General features: G+C 47.7%; 2 protein-coding genes across 18 annotated transcripts in view; one reads left to right on the forward strand and one right to left on the reverse strand.

Moving 5' to 3' along the window:
* The window catches only part of ARHGAP17 (Rho GTPase activating protein 17), an 89,111-nt gene extending 76,178 nt beyond the window's left edge, over positions 1-12,933 (forward strand). For 3 of the 14 annotated variants that reach the window (XM_027126587.1, XM_027126596.1, XM_027126595.1), the window contains 2 exons: positions 4,859-5,464; positions 12,473-12,933. In XM_027126587.1, the coding sequence (XP_026982388.1) occupies positions 4,859-5,464; positions 12,473-12,603 (737 nt within the window). In that variant the 3' untranslated portion in view covers positions 12,604-12,933. Of the gene's footprint in view, positions 1-4,858; positions 5,465-6,605; positions 8,324-8,428; positions 8,478-11,355 lie in introns of those variants that run through there. The other 11 variants (XR_003437082.1, XR_003437083.1, XR_003437079.1 and 8 more) reach the window with 11 other exon arrangements.
* Positions 12,934-19,988: 7,055 nt separating this feature from the next.
* Positions 19,989-22,183, reverse strand: part of SLC5A11 (solute carrier family 5 member 11) — a 42,238-nt gene continuing 40,043 nt past the window's right edge. Inside the window, exons 13-14 of one of the 4 annotated variants that reach the window (XM_027126599.1) lie at positions 21,481-21,649; positions 19,989-20,292 (exon numbers count right to left, since the gene is read on the reverse strand). In XM_027126599.1, the coding sequence (XP_026982400.1) occupies positions 20,087-20,292; positions 21,481-21,649 (375 nt within the window). In that variant the 3' untranslated portion in view covers positions 19,989-20,086. The remainder of the gene's footprint in view (positions 20,293-21,480; positions 21,650-22,183) is intronic. The other 3 variants (XM_027126597.1, XM_027126600.1, XM_027126598.1) reach the window with 3 other exon arrangements.

Consider the following 22,183-nt stretch of genomic DNA (forward strand, 5'->3'; position numbering starts at 1 on the left):
TTTTAAGGCTAAATAATATTCCATTTTATATATACACCACATTTTTTTAATCCAGTCATCTGTCAATGGGCATATAGGTTGTTTCCATGTCTTGGCTATTGTGAATAATGATGCTTCAGTGACCATGGATGTGCAAATAATCTCTTCAGGATCCTGGTTTCAGTTCTTTTGGATAAATACCCAGAAATGGGATTCCTGAATCAATATGGTAGTTCTATTTTTAATTTTTTTTAGGAGCCTCCATACTGTTTTCCATAAGGGCTGTACCAATTTACATTCCCACGAATAGCGTGTGGGAGTTCCAGTTTCTCCGTATTCTCACCAGCACTTGCTGTCTTTTTTTTTATATTAGCCATTCTAGCAGATGTGAGGTAACATGTCGTTTTGGGGTTTGATTTGCGTTTTGCTGGTGGTTAGTGATGTTGAGCACCTTTTTATATGCCTGATGGCCATTTTTATGTCATCTTTAGAGAAATGTCTTTTCAAGTCTTTAGTCCATTTTATTTTATTTATTTATTTATTTTTGGCTGTATTGGGTCTTCGTTGCTGCACGCGGGCTTTCTCTAGTCGTGGTGAGCAGGGGCCACTCTTTGTTGTGGTGTGAGGCCTTCTCACTGCGGTGGCTTCTCTTGTTGTGGAGCACAGGCTCTAGGCACGCAGGCTTCAGTAGTTGTGGCACGTGTGCTCAGTAGTTGTGGCTCACGGGCTCTAGGGCACAGGCTCAGTAGTTGTGGTGCACGCACTTAGCTGTTACGTGGCATGTGGCATCTTCCTGGACCAGGGCTCGAACCCGTGTCCCCTGCATTGGCAGGTGGATTCTTAACCAGTGCACCACCAGGGAAGTCCCTTTAGGCCATTTTAAAATCAGGTTGTTCGTGAGACTTCCCTGGTGGTCCAGTGGCTAAAGACTCTGTGCTCCCAAAGCAGGGGGCCTGGGTTCAATCCCTGGTCAGGGAACTAGATCCCACATGCCACAACTAAGACTTTGCATGTCTCAACTAAAGATCCCGCATGCCACAACGAAGATCTCGTGTGCAGCAATGAAGATCCCTGTGTGCCGCAACTAAGATCCAGTGCGGCCAAATAAATAGATAATTTTTTTAATTTCTCTTTTTTTTTAAATCAGGTCATTCATTTCTTTGCTGTTGAGCTATAGGAGTTCTTTATATATTTTGGAAATTAACACCTTGTCAGATACATGGTTTGAAAATATTTTCTCCCATTCTGTAGGTTGCCTTTCATTCTGTCGTTTCCTTTGTTGATTGTACCAAAGCTTATTAGTTTGATGTAATCCCACACATCTATTTTGTTTTGTTGCCTGTGCTTTTGGGGTCATACCCATGAAATCACTGCCAACACAAATGTTGTGAAGCTTCCCCCTGTGTTTTCTTCAAGGAGTTTTAGAGTTTCAGGTCCTATGTTTAATCCATTTTGAGTTGACTTTTGTGTATTGTGTAAGGTAAGGGTCCAGTTTCATTCTTTTGCATGTGGATATCCAGTTTTCCCAGCATCATTTGTTGAAGAAACTATCCTTTCCCCATTGTGTATTCTTGGTACCCTGTCGAAGATCAATTGACTGTATAGGCATGGATTTATTTCTGTTCACTCTATTCTGCTCCACACATGGTTCCTCCATCATTCAGGTCTCAGCTCAAAGAGTACTTCCCTGGTGAGCCCTCCTTGACCACCCAGTCTGAACTGATGACCACCTGCCAACGCCACCACTCACACAAATTATTCTCTGTCACATCACTCTATTTCTCTCAGAGCCTTTTCCTCCATCTGAAATTTTTAAATTTGTTTTTTAGCGTATTGCCAGTCTCCCCTAGTAGCTCTTAAAGAGCTGGGATTTTACCTGTCTCATGCACTGCAGTATTCCTAGCCCTTGTCCTGTGCCTGTCACAGAGAGGGCACTCAAATATGTGTGGTCTGAGAGCTCCAAGTGCCTCTTAGATCTAGAACAACTTGGGATGATTTAGCCGTCCCCCACCATCTGGGACATTTGGCAAAATCTGGAGACATTTTTGGTTGTCACAGGCAGGGAGGGGAGTGGTATTGGCATCTAGTGGGTAGAGGCCCGGGATGCTGGTAAACATCCTACAATGTGCAGGACAGCCCCCAGCAACAAAGAACTATCTAGCCCAACATGTCAGTACTGCTGAGGTTGAGAAACTCTGGTCTAGAAAGGGACATGATTTACTGAAAATGCTTCTAAAGCCAGTTAAATTCCATGTGAACCATGGTGCCCTGTCTTAACTCCCAACTGTATTTATTGGAGGATGGATAATCTTCAATATGAAATGACATACATATTTTAAAATTTTTTGAATTTTATGTAATTTTAGACTTAAAGGAAAGTTGCGAAGATAGTATAGAGAATGCCCATATAGTCTTCACTGAGCTTCTCTTAATTTTACTATCTAACAGAACAGCTACTGAAATCAGGAAATTAACACTGATACAATATTATTAGCTAAACTTCAGGCTTTGACCAGATTTCTGAGTTTTTCCAGTAAAGTTTTCTTTCTGTCCCAGTATCAATCCAGAATCCCATGTTGCATTTTCTTTTAAGATGTACAATACAATGTGATGACTTAATATATGTATACATTGTGAAACAATTACCACAGTCAAGTTAGGGGGTTAATATCCAACATATATAAGAAACTCATACAATTCAATAGCAAAAACACAGATAACCCAATTGAAAAATGGGCAAAGGATAGATTTCTGAGTCCACATCACTTTAATATCTCCTCTGTAACCAGGACTGGGGAAATAGAATAAATAACAGTTTTGCTATTGAAACATCTTAAGAAGGCTTTCCTCTGAGCCACCACCACCTTCATCTGTATCCCAACTGGTGCTCAAGGGAAATTAGGTCTTTTCTACCTGGATTCCAGGTAGAGCCCCTGCTTTCAGGTTGAGGTTCCTTCGCAGCCCCATTCGGAGTGTTTCCTGCTTCCTTTTTCCTGCAATCATAGATCTCAGTTTGATCCTTTGTGTGCCATCCCCCACCCTGGCTCAGCCTCCCAGCACCTTCATGGTGGCCTTAGACAAGGCCTGCCTTGCTCCCAGCCTGGCCACCACGATGGACGTGGCCAATGTGGGACTTGAGCCTTATCACGCTACTCTCATGCTTCCTCTTCTAATTCCCTCTGCTCCCTTAAATGTCAAGAATGATCTTTTATCCAATATGAATTTATAATTAATATTGCTTAGAACAGAGAGCTAGAAACTTTTCTTTTCAAGTTGTTTATGATAACCAGAGTGCGGCTAATATTCCAGATTCCTTTGTCAGCTGGTTGGTTGTTTCTGTGGGAAAAGGTCTTCCCAGTTCTGGGATCAGAAGTTCTAGGCCAATAGAGTAGACTTTATACTCCTTTCATTCCTGAACCCTGGCCCCTATGAGCAGGAAGCCAGGCAGTACAGGAAGGAGGAAGAGGGAAAAAAGAGTCCAAGGAGTCCACAGGACATGGTGTGAGCCTCTGTTCTGCTCCGTACTGGCTGTGTGACCTTTTACAAACACTTGACCTCTCTGAGCCTTGGTTTTCTGCACCGTGAAATGGATATAACAATGCCTGTTTTGCGGTGTGCTTGTGAGACTTAAATGAGACAGTCTATGTAAAGGGCCCACCTTGGTGCTGGTCATGTGTTAGGTGAGTGATACATATTCATTTCTTCCCTTCGTTTCCCTCTCCCTTCCTTAGGCGATTAGTAAGATCTCAGCAGAACTTGAAATATGCTAAAGTCTCTCCTTTCCACCCAACCTCTCAGCCCAAAACCAGTCTCCAGACTTGTTTTTTCTACCTACCTCACCATCCTCAGTACCAAATTCCCACCCGCCAGTGGTGCTGATCTCAGCTGGTGTAAGGGGGAGACTGATGTGATTCAGCTCTCCATAGAGCTGAATCTAAGGCGATCGTCCGGATCTGTACTTTTATCTAGAATATATCTATTAGCACAAGTGATTCTGGAATTCATAGAATTTCTGTTATAAAAAAAAATCAAGTCCTCTAGGAGAAGATGGCTTAGAGCAAGGGGACCATGGTCTGTACAGGCAGACCAGTCGTGCTTAGGGATCCCCCCCGCCACCACCGCTCAGCTGCTCTTGCTTCTCTGTGTCTCTTCTCATGAGAGAAGGTCGCTGTCAAGTAGGCTTTGAGCGGAGACTCCATGTAGGCGGGGTGATCTCCATTAACTGAGTTTTCTAATTATTCAACTTTTAAAATGACAGGTCTGTAAAGACCTATATGTGTATAATGTACTTTTAAAAAATAACCTTTTTATTTTGGAGTAATTTTAGATTTACGGGAAAGTTGCAAAGATAGTCTGGAGTTCTCGTATACCCCTGACCCACTTTCCTCTGTTAACATCTTACATCACCACAGTACATTTATCACGGCTAAGAAACCAACGTTGGTACGTTAGTACTAACCAAACTCATTTTGTTCAAACGTCACCGGTTTTTCCTCTAACAGCCGTCTTCCAACCCGTGCTGGCTCCCACCAGAAGAGCACAGGGCATTTAGTCATCACATCTCCTTACTCTCCTCTGGCCTGTGACGGTTTCTCCATCTTCCCTTGTTTTCTCACGGCCTTGACAGTTCTAGGGAGTACTTGCATTTTAAAGACAGTCTCTCAATTTGCGTTTGTCAGAGGGTTTTTTCATGGTTAGACTAAGACTGTGGGTTTGAGGGAGGAGGGCCATGGTGGCGAGGTGCTGCCAGCTGGTGTGGTATTGGGAGTGGGCGTGGGTGCTGATCTCAGCTGGCTTACACCAGCCTCGGTGCCCTGGCCCGGGGGGCATTGGCCATCACCGTGCTGCTCTTCCTGAGAGGTGTTTTTCCTTCGTGCAGCTGTTAAAAAACCTGCTCCAGCACCCCCGAAACCTGGAAACCCACCTCCTGGCCATCCCGGGGGCCAGAGTTCTCCAGGAGCATCTCAGCATCCACCCAGCCTGTCACCAAAGCCGTCCACCCGAAGCCCTTCTCCCCCAACTCAGCCGCCCGGCCAGGCCCCAGGCCAGCCCTGCGCCACCTCACAGCTCTCCGCACCCCGGAGATACTCCAGCAGCCTGCCTCCGATCCAAGCCCCCAACCACCCGCCGCCGCAGCCCCCCACGCAGGCCACACCGCCGCCAGCGCTCACCAAGCCAGGCAGCCAGGGCCCACCGGCCCCCGGGGCCCTGCCCGGTGAGCCCGGACTCGAGCAGTCCTCCCACACCCCTCCCCAGACGCCGACGCCCCCCAGCACTCCGCCCCTAGGAAAACAGAACCCCGGCCAGGTGGTGAGTAACCCCGAGACCGCACAGCCACACGCTGGAACCTTGCCGAGACCGAGACCAGTACCAAAGCCGAGGAACCGGCCCAGCGTGCCCCCACCCCCTCATCCTCCTGGTGCCCACCCCGCCGGGGATGGCAGCCTCAGCATCGCAGCTCCCACCTCCTCCAAAATAGTCACGGGTAAGTGGGAAGTGGGTTCAGACATTTCCCCCTGTCCACTCTACCTGGCTTTTTACTGCTCCCCCTCATTTAGGCTTTCGTTTATATCAGGGGTTGGCAAACTACCACGCAGGCCAGATCTGGCCGTCAGCTTGTTTTTATAAATAAAGTTTTATTGAAACACAACTACGCCCAGTTGTTGACATATTCTTTCTGGCTTTCGTGCTAAAACAGCAGAGTTGTGTAGTCCTTTCAGAGGTCATATACTTCCAGAGCCTTCAAAGTTACTACCTCGCCCTTGAAGCTTGCCAACCCCTGATGTATAGGTTCACTATGTGTTTAAGAGCCATCTACATTTACATTTTTCTAGGTATAATGACCTAGTAATCCAGGTGGAAGGTGTTGTACAACTTGAGCGTGACATCCATTTCTTAGTGAATCCCTCATTAAAATGCTTATTTTCCTTTTAAGAGTAAAAATATTCATAGAAAGTGAAGCATTTCAGGTATAATCTTAAAAAATGTGATTTGTGCCAAATTGGATGCTCTGGGAAGGGAGATTTGGGACACGATCATATGAGAGTGCCAGCCTCTAGTGGCAAAGGACAGAAGAATCAATATTTCCTCATAATTCCATGGAAATCTGTTTTGGGTATTGATGATTATACAGATTTTATACCTAATGGGGTATTTTTTTAAAAGACAGTCTAGAACATGACCATTTTCTTTAATTATGATTCTTTTAAAAATTTCTGTCCCAAGTGCTCTAATTTACTATTTGATTTAAGGATGGGATGGATAGATTTTTTTTTTAGTGTGTTTTCTTAAAATGGTAATTAGGAACTTTGAATCATATCTTAGAACAGCCTAGTTGTAAATTTTCCTAAGTGGAGCCAGTTTTAGAGAAGTAGCCGAAATATACCTCTGGGCCCTCCAAGCGTCCTGAATGACAATCTCTGCTGAAAATGAGCAAAGGATACACCCCACACTGGTACCCTAAGTGATGAGGGTTAACCGACTAGTCTTTCTTTGGATAACTTTTTTTTTTTCAGGAATATAATGCATGATTTGAGTGTGTTATAAATTGTTAACTTTTTTCTGATGATGCTTGCTTTTATGTTTAAAAAAAACAAAGCCACATTGGTTTGTTTGTTTCCCAATAGATGCCCTTCCTAGCGCCCTCACAGGTGGGGAAGGTTTCCAGGACTAAGGTCTGTAACCCCCCCAAGCAGCTTCCTGCAGCTCCAAATGCTCCTGCTTAGCGGTGTTTTGCATACATGCTTTTGACTTTGTGCTCAGGAGCAGCCATCTGACCCCCTGCCATCCATTCTCTAGACATCACTTTTGTTTTTATCAGAAGCACTTTGAGCTGCAAATGCTTCGAATTCAAGAGGTAGATGTCAGTAGATTGCAAGCCCGATTTCAAGCCGCTCAGATAAGATACTAAGAAATGCCTCCTTTCTTTTTGGTAAGCCTTTCACAAGCATTCTGCTCTTTTCAGCGTGATTTCCCTCTCATTGATTGGCTCATCAGCATCACCCAAAGAGGTCTCTGGTGCAGTTAACACGGAAAATTGCGTCCCTTGTGTCTTGAGCTTTAAGTTTTAATTTTACCTCTTAAGTGCAAGTTAACTGCATGGAGCTTCTTAATTTGGTGTTTGAATTTCTCAGGACCCCCCCCCCTCAAAAAAAATCTTCCTCCAAAGATCCCACACTAAATTTCTTTGCATTCTGGCATGCTTACATTTTTGCTTTCTTAAACCATATGAGCTTTTTGAAAGGTACTGTGAGGCTCATCTGAATCTTGCCTTTAGGTCCACACTTAGACGGAATAAGGCTCTCGTTACTGCTCTAATCAGCTGATCTGAGCCTTAAGCCTTCAGTGGACTACTTAGCCGGCATTTCCACATCTTTGGTCTAGGAAGACTTTCTATAGATACCAGAAGGGGAAAACAAGAATGCGATCTTTACAACACAGAGGAGGGCACAGAGGCGTGATTCCGCCTTCCTGACTCCTAGGTGATGAACCCAAAAGTCTGTGGTTGCCCAGTTGGGTGTGAAAATCACAGAGTGAAGTGACTAAACCCTAATTAAGGCTGAGCCTTTTAACACTTCAATACTTGTGACACATCAGAATTTTATTCCCAGATCTTCCCTTTTATTTAGATGAAAGACTGCAGACCAGAATTATGTCTACTCTTTAATACCATGTTTACCTGGGGTGTATTTATTTCAGAAGCTTATTTTATTGATCTGCTATAACACTGCAGTGCTCTGTACTTTGACAATTGTCAGATAAGTGAAATTTGATATTATAAATACTTTTCCTTAGGATATTAGCTAAATATTTTAAAACCAATCTGCACTTTGAATTCTCCTAACTCAAGAAATTACAGGTCACCACCATTATCTTTGTATTACAGAATTAATTTTTAATTTCTTAAAATCCCCCGGATTGCCGTTAGGAGTACACAAAAGGCCAGCGTTTAGAATTTATGAATATGCTCGTGTTGTTCATGCTGCTCTTAGGCAATCTTGGATATAGCCATTGGGTATTTCAAGAAGAAAAAAATGTAACTTCCCTAGGTAGTCCTTTATTGTGACATCATGTTTTCACTTGGAAAGCTCTAGACAGACAAATTCCTGAGAACAGGTTATTCATTCACAGCATTTAATCTTAAACATTGAATTAAGGCCTGGGGATTGAGAGAGACTCTTGGGGGCGATTACTGTTGCTAAACAGGTCGGACAGCCAGTTTGTGGCAGCTCAGCACCAGCACCAGAGAAGGGAGGGATTCTGCTGTCGTTCTGAATCTCTTCCTAATTTGTTACTCTAGAAAGCAGTAGGAAAAAGAAAGGAAGAAAGAAAGAAAAAGAAAGCAGTAGGAGTTTAGCTTTGCAAGGAAAAGAGTTTGCATCTTGCTGTTTTTAAAGTAATAGATTTTAGCCAAGAGTGTTCTAATGTAACATTTTATTAAATAATTTAGATGTATGACCTGCCATATTCAGTAGGAACTGAAATTGGAATATTTAATGGTAAGGAAAAGGCACCTGATTGGCCAAAGCATTTTTGCTACTTGATGATCATATTTGTGCACTAATGCCTGCTATTAACCGGTCACTCTAACCCTGCCTGCTTGCACCCCTACTAATAGTGCATGTGCTAAAGGAGGCTGGCTTTGTTCATGCTTGCTGCCAAGTACTCTGCATACTAAGCGTGTTCACAGACATGCAACACGTCATCGCCAGGCTGGCCTTGTTACCTCTTTAACTTCCAGTCTTTTCTGTACTGGGCAGGCTTGAGGGGTAGTGGAAAGAGCACACACTAGAATCAGACAAGCCTGAATTAAAATTTCAGCTCACTGTGTGTAACAATGGCACGGCACAACCTGGCTGATCTGTAAAATGGTGACATTTGTGAGAATAACCTTCAAAGGGATCACAGTAGATAAAATAAGAAAAGCATCATGCGGTTCTTAATATGCAGGGGATCTAAGTAAATGGTAGCTATTTATTATCATTTTTATGGAGGAAAAAAGAAGATAATACAGAGTTAGGTATTAGATTCGTATGTCACCATTTTAAAAACTCATGCCGGGACACAGATGCAGGAGGTCTGGAGCCAGGCATCCATATTTTGATCCTGATGTGCCCCTTGGTGGTGGGTTAAAAAGACAGTGTTCTGGAGTAGAAAATGTTCTTAATTTAGTGAGGCTGAGATTAATTCAGTGAGTCATTTGTCCACTGTATGGTGGTAGAACGAGTCACAATAGTGGTCATCAGACACTTGGGACTTTGTTGGTTCTCATAGCCTTTGCTTTTTAAAATTAAACTCCTTTTATATCATGAAAGTAATGCTTTTTTTTTTTTTTTTTTTTTTTTTTTTTTTTGGCGGTACGCGGGCCTCTCACTGTTGCGGCCTCTCCCGTTGCGGAGCACAGGCTCCGGACGCGCAGGCTCAGCGGCCATGGCTCACAGGCCCAGCCACTCCGTGGCATGTGGGATCTTCCCGGACCGGGGCACGAACCCATGTCCCCTGCATCGGCAGGCGGACTCTCAACCACTTCGCCACCAGGGAAGCCCAGTAATGCATTTTTAAAAATAAGTATGATACTAAAACAAATTGGGGAATTAGAAACAATAAGAAATCACCCTTCCATAATTGAAAAAGTCCACCATTCATATTTTATTTTTTCCTTCTAGTTTTTTTTTTTCTAAAAGGCAAGGGGATGCACAATCATAATTATTTGGCATATACAGATTTTGATTTTGCGGTTTTATTTTACTTTACATCACATGCTCTTTCCCATGTTACAATGTAGTTTTTCAGTGACTGCATAATATTTCATTAAGCAGATGTATTATTGCTCGTAGTTGGACATTTAAGTGGCTTCTGCTTCTACTTGCACTTTATTTTTAATAAGTAGATGTCAGAATCATGTCAAGATAAACATCCAGTGAGACTGGAACAGAATCTCTCCTTTGACTGAAATAATAAAAAGTTGACTCAGTCTCCCAGAGATGAGTCAGCCTCTCACAGCCCTAGAAACCTGATGAGGACTGCAAGGAAGTCATTCCCTCAGACTGTAGTTTAGAGAAGGATTTAATGATCCGGAGGGGGCTGATTCACCCTGCAGCCGTGCCTGAAATGTTTGATTTCAGCGAGGCATTTGGATCTCTTACCTGTCCAAGTGGCTGTCAGAATAACCTTGGCCTTTCCAGAGGGGAGGTTTACAACCTAAAAGCACATATTCAAAATTGCTGAAGTGACAGACTTTCTAGGACCATACTCTAAATTGTAGAATGCCAGTTCCCACCCTCACAGGGTCCACTCCTGGATAAAGATACTCAAAAAAGGAGGGAACCAGGCTGCATTCGTCAGAGCCGCAGAGCAGTGGTGAACCACATGGCATTCTGCCTGTGAGCGGAGGCTGTGACCTGGGCCTCTGCTTTCTTGTTTTTATTTTTGGTTTTTTTTTTCCTCTTTTAATCTAATATCTTTCATATGAACTTAGCTCCAAGCAATATGCTCAAAGACCAGCCCTTCTTGGAATGCATATAATGAAAATGATGCCTTGTGTAAATCTATAGCCAGCAGGGTTTAGAGGTGTTTAAAAAAATATGGAAGTGCTCCTGCAGGCACTTTCTAAAATAACCTTTATCTCCTTTGTACTAAGATGAAGCAGAGTGTTTAAGACTCAAGCCGTCATCTGCTTAGGCACTGTCTTCTCTCCCAGGCCGCTCACCCAAGGGCATACGTCCTCCTGGGGGTGGGGTGGCGGGGGAGACGCCCTCTGCAGATTAAGAACCAGGCTCCAGAGCCCAACCAGTCTGGCTCTGCTCCTCCTCCAGTGCCGGCTGTGTTGGAGAGTTGAGCCTCCCAGAGGCTCCCCTGCTTGTTGGTTTTACAAATATAAGACCTGAATTGTCTGAAATGCCATCCAGCACCTGAACTCTTTGCCACCTTGGCACCTCCATAAATCTAGACGTTTCTCTGGGTTGTGGTGTGTAGGAAACCTCGACAGATGGGCCTTCCAACCCAGGAGTCACTGAGAGTAAAGGGACGTCTCAGGAAGTAAGTGGATCTCGCAGCTCAGAGCTGTGGGCACGTGTCGGATCAGGAACCAGTCTCAAAGCAGTGAGCCTCCCAGGGTGCACCTGCATTTGCCGGCTCTGTCTGTGTGGGTGAGGAGAAGGTGAAACAGAAGTACTGCCGAAAGCAGCTCCCAGCAAGGGCAGACACGGTGTACCTGCACCACAGCAAGTGCAGAAAAGCAGCTCTTAGGCATAACAGGGAGACCCCAGCACACCCACCTCCCACCCTCCCTCCCTCCGTGCTCCCTACATGACTAGCCCTAACCTGGCACAGTGAAACTACCACAAATCTGAACGTCTCCCTTCTCTCTTCCACCAGCCCTAAAATCCCTAACAAGGCTCATCATTTGCTAGAACTCACATCTACCAGAGAAACAAATTCTTCAAGACAGAAGGGCCTGTCTCCCCCACTTGGCTGTAGGCTTCATTAAATCTGTGTCTGGCTTGTTCACTGTTGTGTCCTCACCGGTAGAATGTGGGAGGTGCTCAGTAAGTATTTGTTTATCAATGAGGGAATCTGAGGCTCACCGTCTCACTAGGAAGAGGGCTGTGATTGGTTAAGGTGTCTTGTGAGCATGGGAGCGAGGGATGATGGCTTGAGGACCGTGTATTTACTGTCTTGCCGAAGGAGTTCCAGCCAACATAATAAGACGTGAAAAAGGAATTGGAGTTATATAAGTATTGGGTTGACCAAAAAGTTCGTTTGGGTTTTTCCATGTTACAGAACCCGAACGAACTTTTTGGCCAGCCCGATATTAGAAATAGATGAGAAAATTAATATTTGTAGGAGATTTGGTGCTACACTTCAGTGCTTGTTCCCCCCTCCCACCCCAGGGACATTTGGCAGTGTCTGGAGACATCTTTTGTTGTCACACTGTGGGAAAGAGAGCTTGTGCCATCGGCATCTAGTGGGTTGAGGGCAGGGATGCTGCCAAACATCCCACAGTGCACAAGACAGCCCCACAGCCCAGAGGGATCCGGCCCCAAGTGTCACTAGTGCCGAGGTTGAGGGCATAGCATTAATAACAGGAGGACACTCACCAACCTCGGAGGAGGGAACTTTTCCCAGTGACGCTCAGCTATTCCTGCAGCCCAGATGTTGTCAGGAGGTTTCAGTTAATGCGTTAGAGACATTGGTAGGAATAAGGTTTCCTCTCCTCAGTCACAGCAAGCAAATCCTTCCAGGGTTGCATCTCTGAGGACTGCCGTGCGCTCACAGAAAGGACCACCAGAGCCAGGAGGTGGGGCTGTGCCACGTGGCTGGCTGCCCCTGGGGTATCAAAGGCTTGACTCAACTTCTCAGGGCTGATGGTGCCTCTAGTAAGGGAGTGTGCGTGCATGGGCTGACTCTCAAACTTTCCAGCTTCTCCTCTCCTCGGGTGGCCTCTGGGGTGTTACCACGCATTGATACCATGTCTCCTCGTGTTTTTGTCCAGACGCCAATTCTAGGGTTTCAGAACCGCTTCGCAGCATCTTTCCTGAAACGCATTCAGACTCAGCCAGCAAAGACCTGCCCGGCCGCATTCTGTTGGACATGGACAATGATACAGAAAGTACCGCCCTGTGAAGAAAGCCACCCCCTGCCCTTGACCCCTTCCACCCTGGCGAGTGGAGCAGGGGCAGGCAGACGTTCATCTTTGCAGACCAAACAGCGAGAAGCTTTCAGTGGAGGGGGAAAGAAGGCCTCATCATGCAGGACATGGCCTTCTCACAGCCTGAGGAGAGAGCCGAGGCTGACACTTAAAGCTGAATGACCTGTGTCTTGAAGAAGTTGGCTTTCTTTACATGGGAAAGAATCATGCCAAAAAAAAAAAAATTTTTTTTAAAGAAAGAAAATAGAAATACCTACAGTGGAAAGAGTATCATTGCCGAGGCATGTGTAGGAAGCATTTGTCACCGCTATTAACGCAGGCAGCGCCATCAGCAATTTGGAATGAATAAAAAGCAACGCGTTAACTATCTATTTAATAAAGTACATCCATTACGCAAGTCACCTGCTTCCTGCTACTTGGGCTTTCGTTCTTATATATCACAAGGGAGGTTCCTCTTCTTCGGACGTGCTGCAGAATCATTTTGTATGAAGTATGGTCTGTGTCTACCCAACTGCCTCAGAACCACAAGCATTGGTGGTGACTGCTGGATCCGTCACCTCAGCAAACTGGATTGCCTTGGCCTCGTTGGATTGCCAGAACGTAGACGGAAATGTACTGTTCTCTTTTTTTTTAAACAATGTAATTGCTACTTGATAAGGAGCGAACATTATTCTAGTTTCATGTTTAATTTGAATTAAATATATCCTGTGGTTTATATGAAAACTTCATCATTCTTAGAGGCAAAGCTGTGGATTGTGTGTGCGCATGTTGTCACTTAACTACATAGAATTGGGGATGGGACGTCTGGGGGTCTAGCTGTGAATGTAGAAGTTTGAAAGAGTGGCGAGCAAGGTCACAGCAGTGAGACCAGCCACCAGGTGACCCAGAGACTGCCCAGACTGGCTGTCTCTTAGCGAATGTTCCATGGGCTGGGCTCTTCCTTTGCTCTCACCAGTCCTGACACCCTTTCTGGTCCGCAGACACTTGTCTTGTCTAGAGACACTTAGACCCTTGGAGGCCAGCTCGCAGTACTCAGCCCCACAGGCCTAGGGCAGGAGGCAGAGCCATTACGTTCCAGGGGAACATCCTTTTCCAGTGACTGGAAGGCACTTCCGTCCCAGGATTGAAATACTTGGGAAGAGTGGGTGGGGAATTGGAGCAAAGCAAGGCCGACGGGCTGGATGGCTGTTGTGACGATAGCCCTCCCCGTGGCCCAGATTTGGCGTCATCTTTTGGAACACATGCTGCCATGTTGGCTGCCCTGGGCGGCTCCACTGATAGAACTGCTCGCCAGGTGCATCCGTGACCCAGCCCTTGCTCAGAAGCCCCTGGACCTCCTTCCCCTATGAATTGACTTAAGTTTAACTTGAAAAGGGCAATCGCTTTTTCCTCTTAACTCACAGTTTCCTGTGCCCCAAAGTGCTCCCTGCACTTATTAATTACATTGAAAATATGTACCTGTAGACCCATTTTCCCCGGTATCTTAAATTTGTGTTTGCCGAAGGCTCACTCTTTCCTTCCTCATACGCCATCCCTGCTCTTTTTATATATATATATATAAATTTATTTATTTATTTATTTTTGGCTGTGTTGGGTCTTCGTTGCAGCATGTGGGCTTTCTCTAGTTGCGGGGAGCGGGGGCTACTCTTCGTTGCAGTGCGCGGGCTTCTCATTGTGGTGGTTTCTCTTGTTGCGGAGCATGGGCTCTAGGTGTACGGGCTTCAGTAGTTGTGGTGCGTGGGCTCAGTAGTTGTGGCTCTCGGGCCCTAGAGCACAGGCTCAGTAGTTGTGGAGCACGGGCTTAGTTGCTCCGCGGCATGTGGGATCTTCCCGGACCAGGGCTCAAACCCATGTCCCCTGCATTGGCAGGTGGATTCTTAACCACTGCACCACCAGGGAAGTCCCCATCCCTGTTCTTTTTCTCTGCTCCCCCTCCCCACTGCCCTTAGCTTTAGAACAAACCTTATAGAGAAAGCAAAGGTCTCGATGTATGTTGCTCATAAGCGTTGACCCCTTCTTCAAGGAGCCCAGCTGTCCACAGTCAGGCATCTCTGCAGACCTTGGAGTTGCTATCTCCAGGATGCCTGAGCTCATACTCAGGAGGGAGCTGGGACGCAGTGCTTGCCGAGGAGACGGCATTGGTGCCTGGGGACATGGAAGGGCCGTGATGAACAAAATGATTCTGAAATACGGCAAACCCCTACCCTCATTATTTTAAGAACAGTGTTCCATTTTCACTCTCCTATTGTTTGTAGCAATCTCCCTGCCTCAACAGCTCCGATCTAAAGAAAAAGGAAACCTCCTTGCCCCTGTACACGTGTCAGTGGCTGCTCTCCATCTTCTTGGATGGGCGAGTCATAGTGTGGGACGTGGCGGCTCAGTTGTAATTGCACCATGGCGGAAGCACCTCCAAGGTGCTGCAGAGATGTGATCAGCCCTGCCAGGGGAGGCGCCACGTCGCTGTCACCTCGCCCTGGCACTACACGCGGGAGAGAGGTAGACAGCTCTGTAATCTAATTCTTTAAATTTACTTATGTATTTATTTTTGCCTCGCAGCTTGCAGGATCTTAGTTCCCCGACCAGGGTTAGAACCCGCCCTCCCCCCACCAGTGAAAGTGGAGTCCTAACCCCTGGACCACCAGGGATTTCCCGAGAAGTCTGTAATCCAAACTCATGTGGCCATCCCTGACCATCCAGGAAGGTGCTGGCCTCCAGGAAGATGCTGCTGGTATCTGCCCCTTCAGATTGCTTCCTTCTCTTCTCCAGAGAACAGTTTCTCCTAGAAACTTCAGTCCTGTGTACTCAGGCCTTCTGTTCCTGCTCTCCAACCCACAGCTACACCAGGGTCGGGGACATGTGCCTCTCACCACACACCCCTTGCAAGCAACACCCACCTAGCCTGATCTTGATCCAGCATTTCGGAGACTGCAGGGGGTCGGGGCATCCCCCTGGCTGCCGTGATTGTGCTGGATTACCTGTGGATTCCCAAGCCTTCAGATGCAATTGGAATGACTGAATCCCTGCACCTCCTTGATGGCCTTGGTTCCCTTGGGGACCCTTGTACCACTCTTGGGGCTCCAGCTCCCAGTGCTGTCCTGAGCCCAGTGAGTCCCGTAAGTGCTCTTACTTGAAAGTCTTAAGACAAACCCTCTTTCTAGGTTCTCTACCTGTGGTCTGTTGCCACCATTCTGCCACCTGTGCCGTGAGCCTGGTGGTGTGTAACCATATTCCGGAGCCTTCGCCCTCTTCTCACAGATGCCACTCTACCATCTCTTTACTCCAGGGTCTCAAGTGGGCTCTGTGCCTCATAGTCTAGAGGTCTTGCGCCAGACTGGGCAGCACCCCATTGACAGATATTTCTAGACCAATGGCTTCCACTTTTCTAATATCGTAGTGATGGAGCTGAGGATAAAGACAGATCTGCTGGCATAGTGAAGCCACTGGCTCCAATGCAACCAAAAGGCAAAAAGTGGTCATGGAAATTCCCTGGTGGCCCAGTGGTTAGGACTCGGTGCTCTCACTGCCAGGACCCGGGTTCAATCCCTGGTCGGGGAACTAAGATTCCACAAGCCATGTGTTGCAGCCAAAAAAAAACCCACACAAACACAAACACATTTATTATCTCATAGTTTCTGTGGGTCAGGAGTCCAGGCACAGCTTAGCTGGGTCCTGTCCTTGGGTCTCACAAGGCTGCAGTCAAGGGTCAGCCAGGGCTGGGGTCCCGTCTGGAGGTCCAACTGGGGAAGGACCCACTCCTAAGCTCCCTCAGGATGTTGTCAGAAGTCATGTGCTTATGCTTGTAGGGCCACGAGTTCTGAGGCCCAGGACTTCTTGCCATCATTGAGGGGTTGCCCTCGGCTCCTAGAGGCTGCCTGCAGTCCCTGGTCACGTGGGCTTCCCTGGGGAGGCTGCTACTTCGGCAAGCCAGCAAGGACAGCCCCTAGAGTGAGTTTGCTAGCAAGACAGAGTCTGCATGCTGTAATACAATTACAGATGACATCTCATCACCTCTGCCGTATTGTATTGGTTAGAAGTCAGTTGCAGGTTCTGTCCACACTCGAGGGGAGGGGACTATACAAGGGCATGAACGGCAGGAGGTGGGGGTCGCTGAGGGTCACCTTGGGGTCTGTCTGCCACACACATCAAAATGTCATTACAAATGACACGTCAGGGTATACTTGAACCAAATATATTTTTGGAAGAACCAAAACAATTCACCAGGGTTCTGTTTCTACCCTCTATATTTGTATTTGAATTCAGTTTTCATACACATCAATAAATGCTATTTGATGACCAAAATTTTTTTCACATCATTTCATGGTAGAAACAGCATTCTTGCTTTCATACAAGGATGCTTAGAATTGAAGCCACGGCTTCTAAATAATTCTGTGTCTCCTCCAGGGGGTACTGGCCTAGACCCTGGGGAGCCAACCTGAAGCATACAACTGTGGCCTCGGCCCCCAGGAAGCTTGCAAACACCCAGGAAACAGAGACTGCGGAGTGGGGGAGCCGTGGAAGTACGTGGGAGGAAGGCCCATCTTGGTGGAGAAAGGAGGGGGGAGGGGGGCCCTCCAGAAGCTAGGAATGGCTCGTGAGGTGAGCGACAGCATGGAATTAGAGGGGGAAGCGGGCAACGGGCAAGGAGTGAGGCTGGTGAGGGAAGCAGGAGCTGGAGTGTGAAGATCCTTATAACTCATGTTTGGAGTCATCAAGGGGAGCTGCAGACACAGGAGGGGAGTGACTGTCGGATTTGTACTTTAGGTCCCCGTGGCTGCGATGCAGAAAGTGGACTGAAGCGGGGGCAAGGTAGCAGCAGGACACCCCCGAGAGAGGAGCCAGTGGGGCCCCGATAAGGCAGAGGCAGCGGTCCCACGAGCACAAGGTTAGGGAGACAGAGCCAGCGTGACGTGGTGACTGATGTGGGCCTTTCCCAAAGATGAGAGCGGGTCCTATGGGCAGCCCTAGAGACCATCGTCTGTGGTCAAGGAGGGTTTGGAAGTTGCACAGTTTCCAAAGGGCAGAGGATGGGTGATGGTCAGCCATTCAGTCACCTCCACGAGCTCAGACCTCAAGGACTGACTTGATGCAGGAACAGTGGGTGTTCCCGGGCAGGGGTGGGCAGCCAGGCCAGGGAGGGGGTGTGGCTGGAGGATATGAGACAAGGAGCCAGACATCTGTGTTCTGGAGGTCATCCATTCACCAGGCTGTGCTAGGCATCAGTGTAAGCCATGCCTTCTGCCCTCGTGGAACTTTCTCTCTAGTTGGGAAGATGCTTAAGCAATCAATAATAAAGTGTGATACCTGCTTTGAAGATGCATGTCGTAGTGGGTGTGGGATGACCGAGGAAGTCTTCCTAGAAGAAGTGATGTTTAAGCAGTGACTAGAATAAGAGGTAGCCAGGAGAGGAAGGGGGGGATCGTTTAGGCGGAGGGAAGAGCAGAAGCAAAGACCTACTTACTGGATATTTATGGGGCCCACTGGGTGTCAGCCACTGTGTTAGGCCCACAGGTGGGACAGCATGAGTGTGGTCTGACCCTAGACTGTGAAGGGAGAGCAGTCAGAGTCGAAGCTGAGAAGAGGCCTGGCTGTCAGGGGTCTGGAAATTCCCATCCAGGTGTGTGGACCTGATCCTGGCAGCAAGCAGAGGAGTGGCTGGATCAGATGTGCTCTCTCTGCCGGGAGCTGGAGAATGTGCAAGATTAGAGGCAGGAAGGCCAGTCGGGACACTGGTGGCAGCGATCCAGGGGAGAGGTGGCAGTGGCCTAAGCTACCGCAGTGACAACTCCCACCAAAACGCACTTCTGACCACAACCTGTGGCAGCAGAGGTCTCGGCGTGGCAGGGGGCTGGGGGGCAGGCCTGGCTGAGGGGCAATTTGGGGAAGCCTTCTGGGCCTCCCACTCCCCTCCTTTGGCCCTTGAGAGGGTCACTCAGCCTCCCCTTGAGCCCACTTGCCCCAGACAGAAGCTCAGCCTCTTGCGGAGCCAGTGACAGGGTCTGGATAGCAGCCACATTAGCAAACAGCTCTCCATGGGGGCCCTTTCCTGGGGGGGCCAAGGGGCCTTTGTCCAAGCCACAGCTGTCATCTGGATCCACGTGGAAAAGCCAGGCCTCTGACTAGGATAGGTGTCGAGCTAACGCCTTTACCTTTGGACAAGGCTGGTCCAGGTGTTGAAGGCGTCGAGTAGGAACTCAAAACATGTCATGAGTGACTGCCTGAGCCAGTGACCCCTCAGCCCCAGGGCTTCCTGTCCGTGCTCCTTGGAAACTGGGCTTCCTTGAGAAACTACTCATTCTCCAGCTGCTAAGCCAGTGAGTGGTTCTAACCCATCCCGCCCCCCCAGCCCCGTTAACCCCAGGACTAGGGTACTATCTCATGGCCCTGGGCCGCCCCAGTTGGTCTCAGGTCTAACTAACTCTGTTGGCTGTCCCGCCCCTGCTCTTAGCTGTGCGTGTGGTACACACGGCCCCTACAGGTCATCCCATCAGACCCCACTGGGGCCCAGAAGAGAGTCATTAGGATGCCTGACTCTCCACAGAACAGGGGTGGCTGTTCTTCAGGTCAAAAGCCCTATTACCCCTCGTCCAGTAACGATTTATTGTGGAGTTGCCCATCCTGGCCACTTGTTTTAGGGAAGCATCATTGTGGAGAATCAAGCAAAGAAACCCAGGCTAAGGCAGAGCTTGGGACGTGCACACAATTCCCTGAGTTTTTTATGGCACAAGGTTCCAGGGCACCAACTCAGGTCTATTTCCCAGATATCATAGTGAGGGGCAAGTTTCACAACGAGAAAGCCTTTGGGCACCAACTATTCCTTCACCCAAAGCCAGCAACAGTGAAAGGCGGGAGATAGCATGCAGGTCCCATTCCCTGTGCTTGGAAGGTGAGCTGGAGAGAGTTCAAGCGCTAACAGTCAGCCCAGGGGATGTGGCTACCGGGGGGCTGGGCATCTCTTCGCTTGTCCAACCCTTTGAAGTTGGCTATTGATGTTACATGATGGACAGGAAGAGTGAATAACTGGCCTTTTGAGACAAAGAAGGCTTTATGCCTCTCTCTTTTTCCAGCTTCTAGCCTTCATTCCTTTTTTTTTTTTTTTTTTTTTGCGGTACGCGGGCCTCTCACTGTCGTGGCCTCTCCCATCGCGGAGCACAGGCTCCGGACGCACAGGCCCAGCGGCCATGGCTCACGGGCCCAGCCGCTCCGCGGCATGTGGGATCTTCCCGGACCGGGGCACGAACCCGTGTCCCCTGCATCGGCAGGCGGACTCTCAACCACTGCGCCACCAGGGAAGCCCCTTTAAGAAGAACAGGACTAACTAAATGTCATGTTGAAAGTGGCCCATAAACACCTTTGAAGCCTGGTGGTAAACAAACAAGGCTTTATTATTTTTTTCCTTCATTAAAAAATTGGGGCATTGATAGCAAACTGAGAGCTTGGATCCCTGGGTTCACCCCCATGTTAAGCAAAGTAGCCCCAGAGAAAGATGGCACAGCTGACGCAGATGATGAGGTTGACGTCCAGAAGGGTTTTCACCAAGGGGTTTTCATCCAGGGAAACTATGACAGGGTCTGTTCTGCTCGGCATCTCCTCCTTGCCCTTGTTCTCCACCCCACAGAGCCACAAGATGGCTTTCACCACTTTGGACTGCTTTTTGGTCATGTCACCTAAAAAGAACCCAGCAAATAAGGGTCATAAGGATGGGCTGTGTCTCCCAGGCAAGAGAGAAGAGAGACCGGGTGTGTCCCACACACTGTGATAAATATTTTATGTTCCTTTTCTGGAAGGTATTCATTAAGACTTTGACTCTGGAAGACTCTTTAGTTCTAGCAGATTGGTATTTTGAGACTTTTCACCATCTTCAGGTGCAGAATTTCAGATGAAAAGATAGAGACTCAGCCTAACTTGAGCAAAGCACACAGCTGGTTAGCAGAGGCAGAGGTGGGTTTAGGACCTTTTCTATCTGACTTCCTCCCTGTATTGCATCGCCTGCCAGGAGGCTGAAGAGAGATGTGCACTCTTGCAGGGGACTCTCTTTCCCCATTCAGAGCTGGGTCTGCAAAATCAGCTGCGGGTGGAGCCAGGCGGGTGACGTGTGGGAGTCAGGGGAACTGATTTTCTTATTAAACACGTCACCTCTACCAAGAAAGATTCTCTCATCTTTCTTGAAACACATGGCCTTCTGGATCTATCCTTGAGTTTCCCACGGGAGGATGACATGGGTTCATATCCACAATAATTATTTTTTTTAAAGCCATGTATGATGATTAATGACAACCACAGCCTTGGGTCATGGAGACAGTAGGGACTGGTGGGGACCCTGGCTAACTGTATATTCCAGGTCTAAGGAACAGCTGCTTTGCAGCTCCAGACAACTTTTGCCATGCAGACATATGGGCTCCATGTTACCAGATGTTCCAGTTTTTCAAGAGAAAATGGAAATCTGGAATGTTATGTGAAATCTCACAATTTTTAAATGTTAACTCACATTTTATTAAAAGAGTAGGTGAGCTAAAGCAAAATATGCCTGCAAGCTGCCAGTTTTAAAACCAGTCATTTAGAGAATGCCAGCAGTACCCCAGCCTACCACATGGGGTTTTGGGAGGATCAAATGAACCATGTTTTAGTAGGCACTCAACAAACACTGGCTCTAATTTTCCACCTGAGGCATCTGTTGAAAGTTACTAACCCTTCCAGTGGCCAGAGAGTGAGGGAGGACCAGACCCTGGGAGTCAGGCGATGCTAAAATTCCAAGTGTGCCCATTTTCTGGCTTGTGATTTGGTAGAAAAATTTCCCCTTAATTATATGATGCTTCTTGAGGTTCCTACTGTAACTGAAGAGCAAAGCAACTCACAGCTGTGGTTTTGGGGCATGTTTTCTTGGACAATCTCGAACTGGACGTTGGTTCTGCTGGCCTCTGGTGTCCTGTTCTGAGAGAGGGTAAGAGGCGGGGGAGTTGCTGGCGACACCTGTTCCTTCTGAACCATGGGGTCATGGCGAGTAAACCAGGTCAAGCGACTGACCTATGGAGCAGAGATGAACTGTGAGATGTGGTGGAGCGGTGACTTTCATCCCTTTCTCCCACCGCCTTCCAACCCCAAGCTCAGCCTTCACACCCGAGTCTCTCCCAGTCTTGCCCTCTCACTCCACCCTCCAGAAAGCTTCAGCTCCCAGCGCTCTTCAGAACCAATGGACATTTCCCCCACTCAGTCCCCCATCTTTCTTGAACAGCCCTAATTCTCCAGTGGGGATCTCACCCTTCCTCATTCTAGTCCCCAGAGCTTAACCCTAGCCTGTGGGTGTGGGGGGAACCCTGTGATCAGCATGGAGCTCATCCATGTCTCTGGCCACGGGGAGCAAGTTGGTTCATGGGTGATCATGTGTCTTGAGCTGACTCCATCAACGGGCATCAGGAACTTCACTGAAAATGCTGGGACAAAAACGCTTATGCTTTTGCTTAATGAGAATAAGAGAGGATGTATCCCTAAAAGCTGCTGGGCCCACAAGGGGCCTGAGAACAGAAGGAGAGGTGAGAGATGAATTCTGATGGTCTTTTC

Source organism: Aethalodelphis obliquidens, unplaced genomic scaffold, assembly GCF_003676395.1.
Source record: "Aethalodelphis obliquidens isolate GAN/ISIS:26980383/991018 unplaced genomic scaffold, ASM367639v1 scaffold30, whole genome shotgun sequence".
Taxonomy (NCBI): Eukaryota; Metazoa; Chordata; class Mammalia; order Artiodactyla; family Delphinidae; genus Aethalodelphis; species Aethalodelphis obliquidens.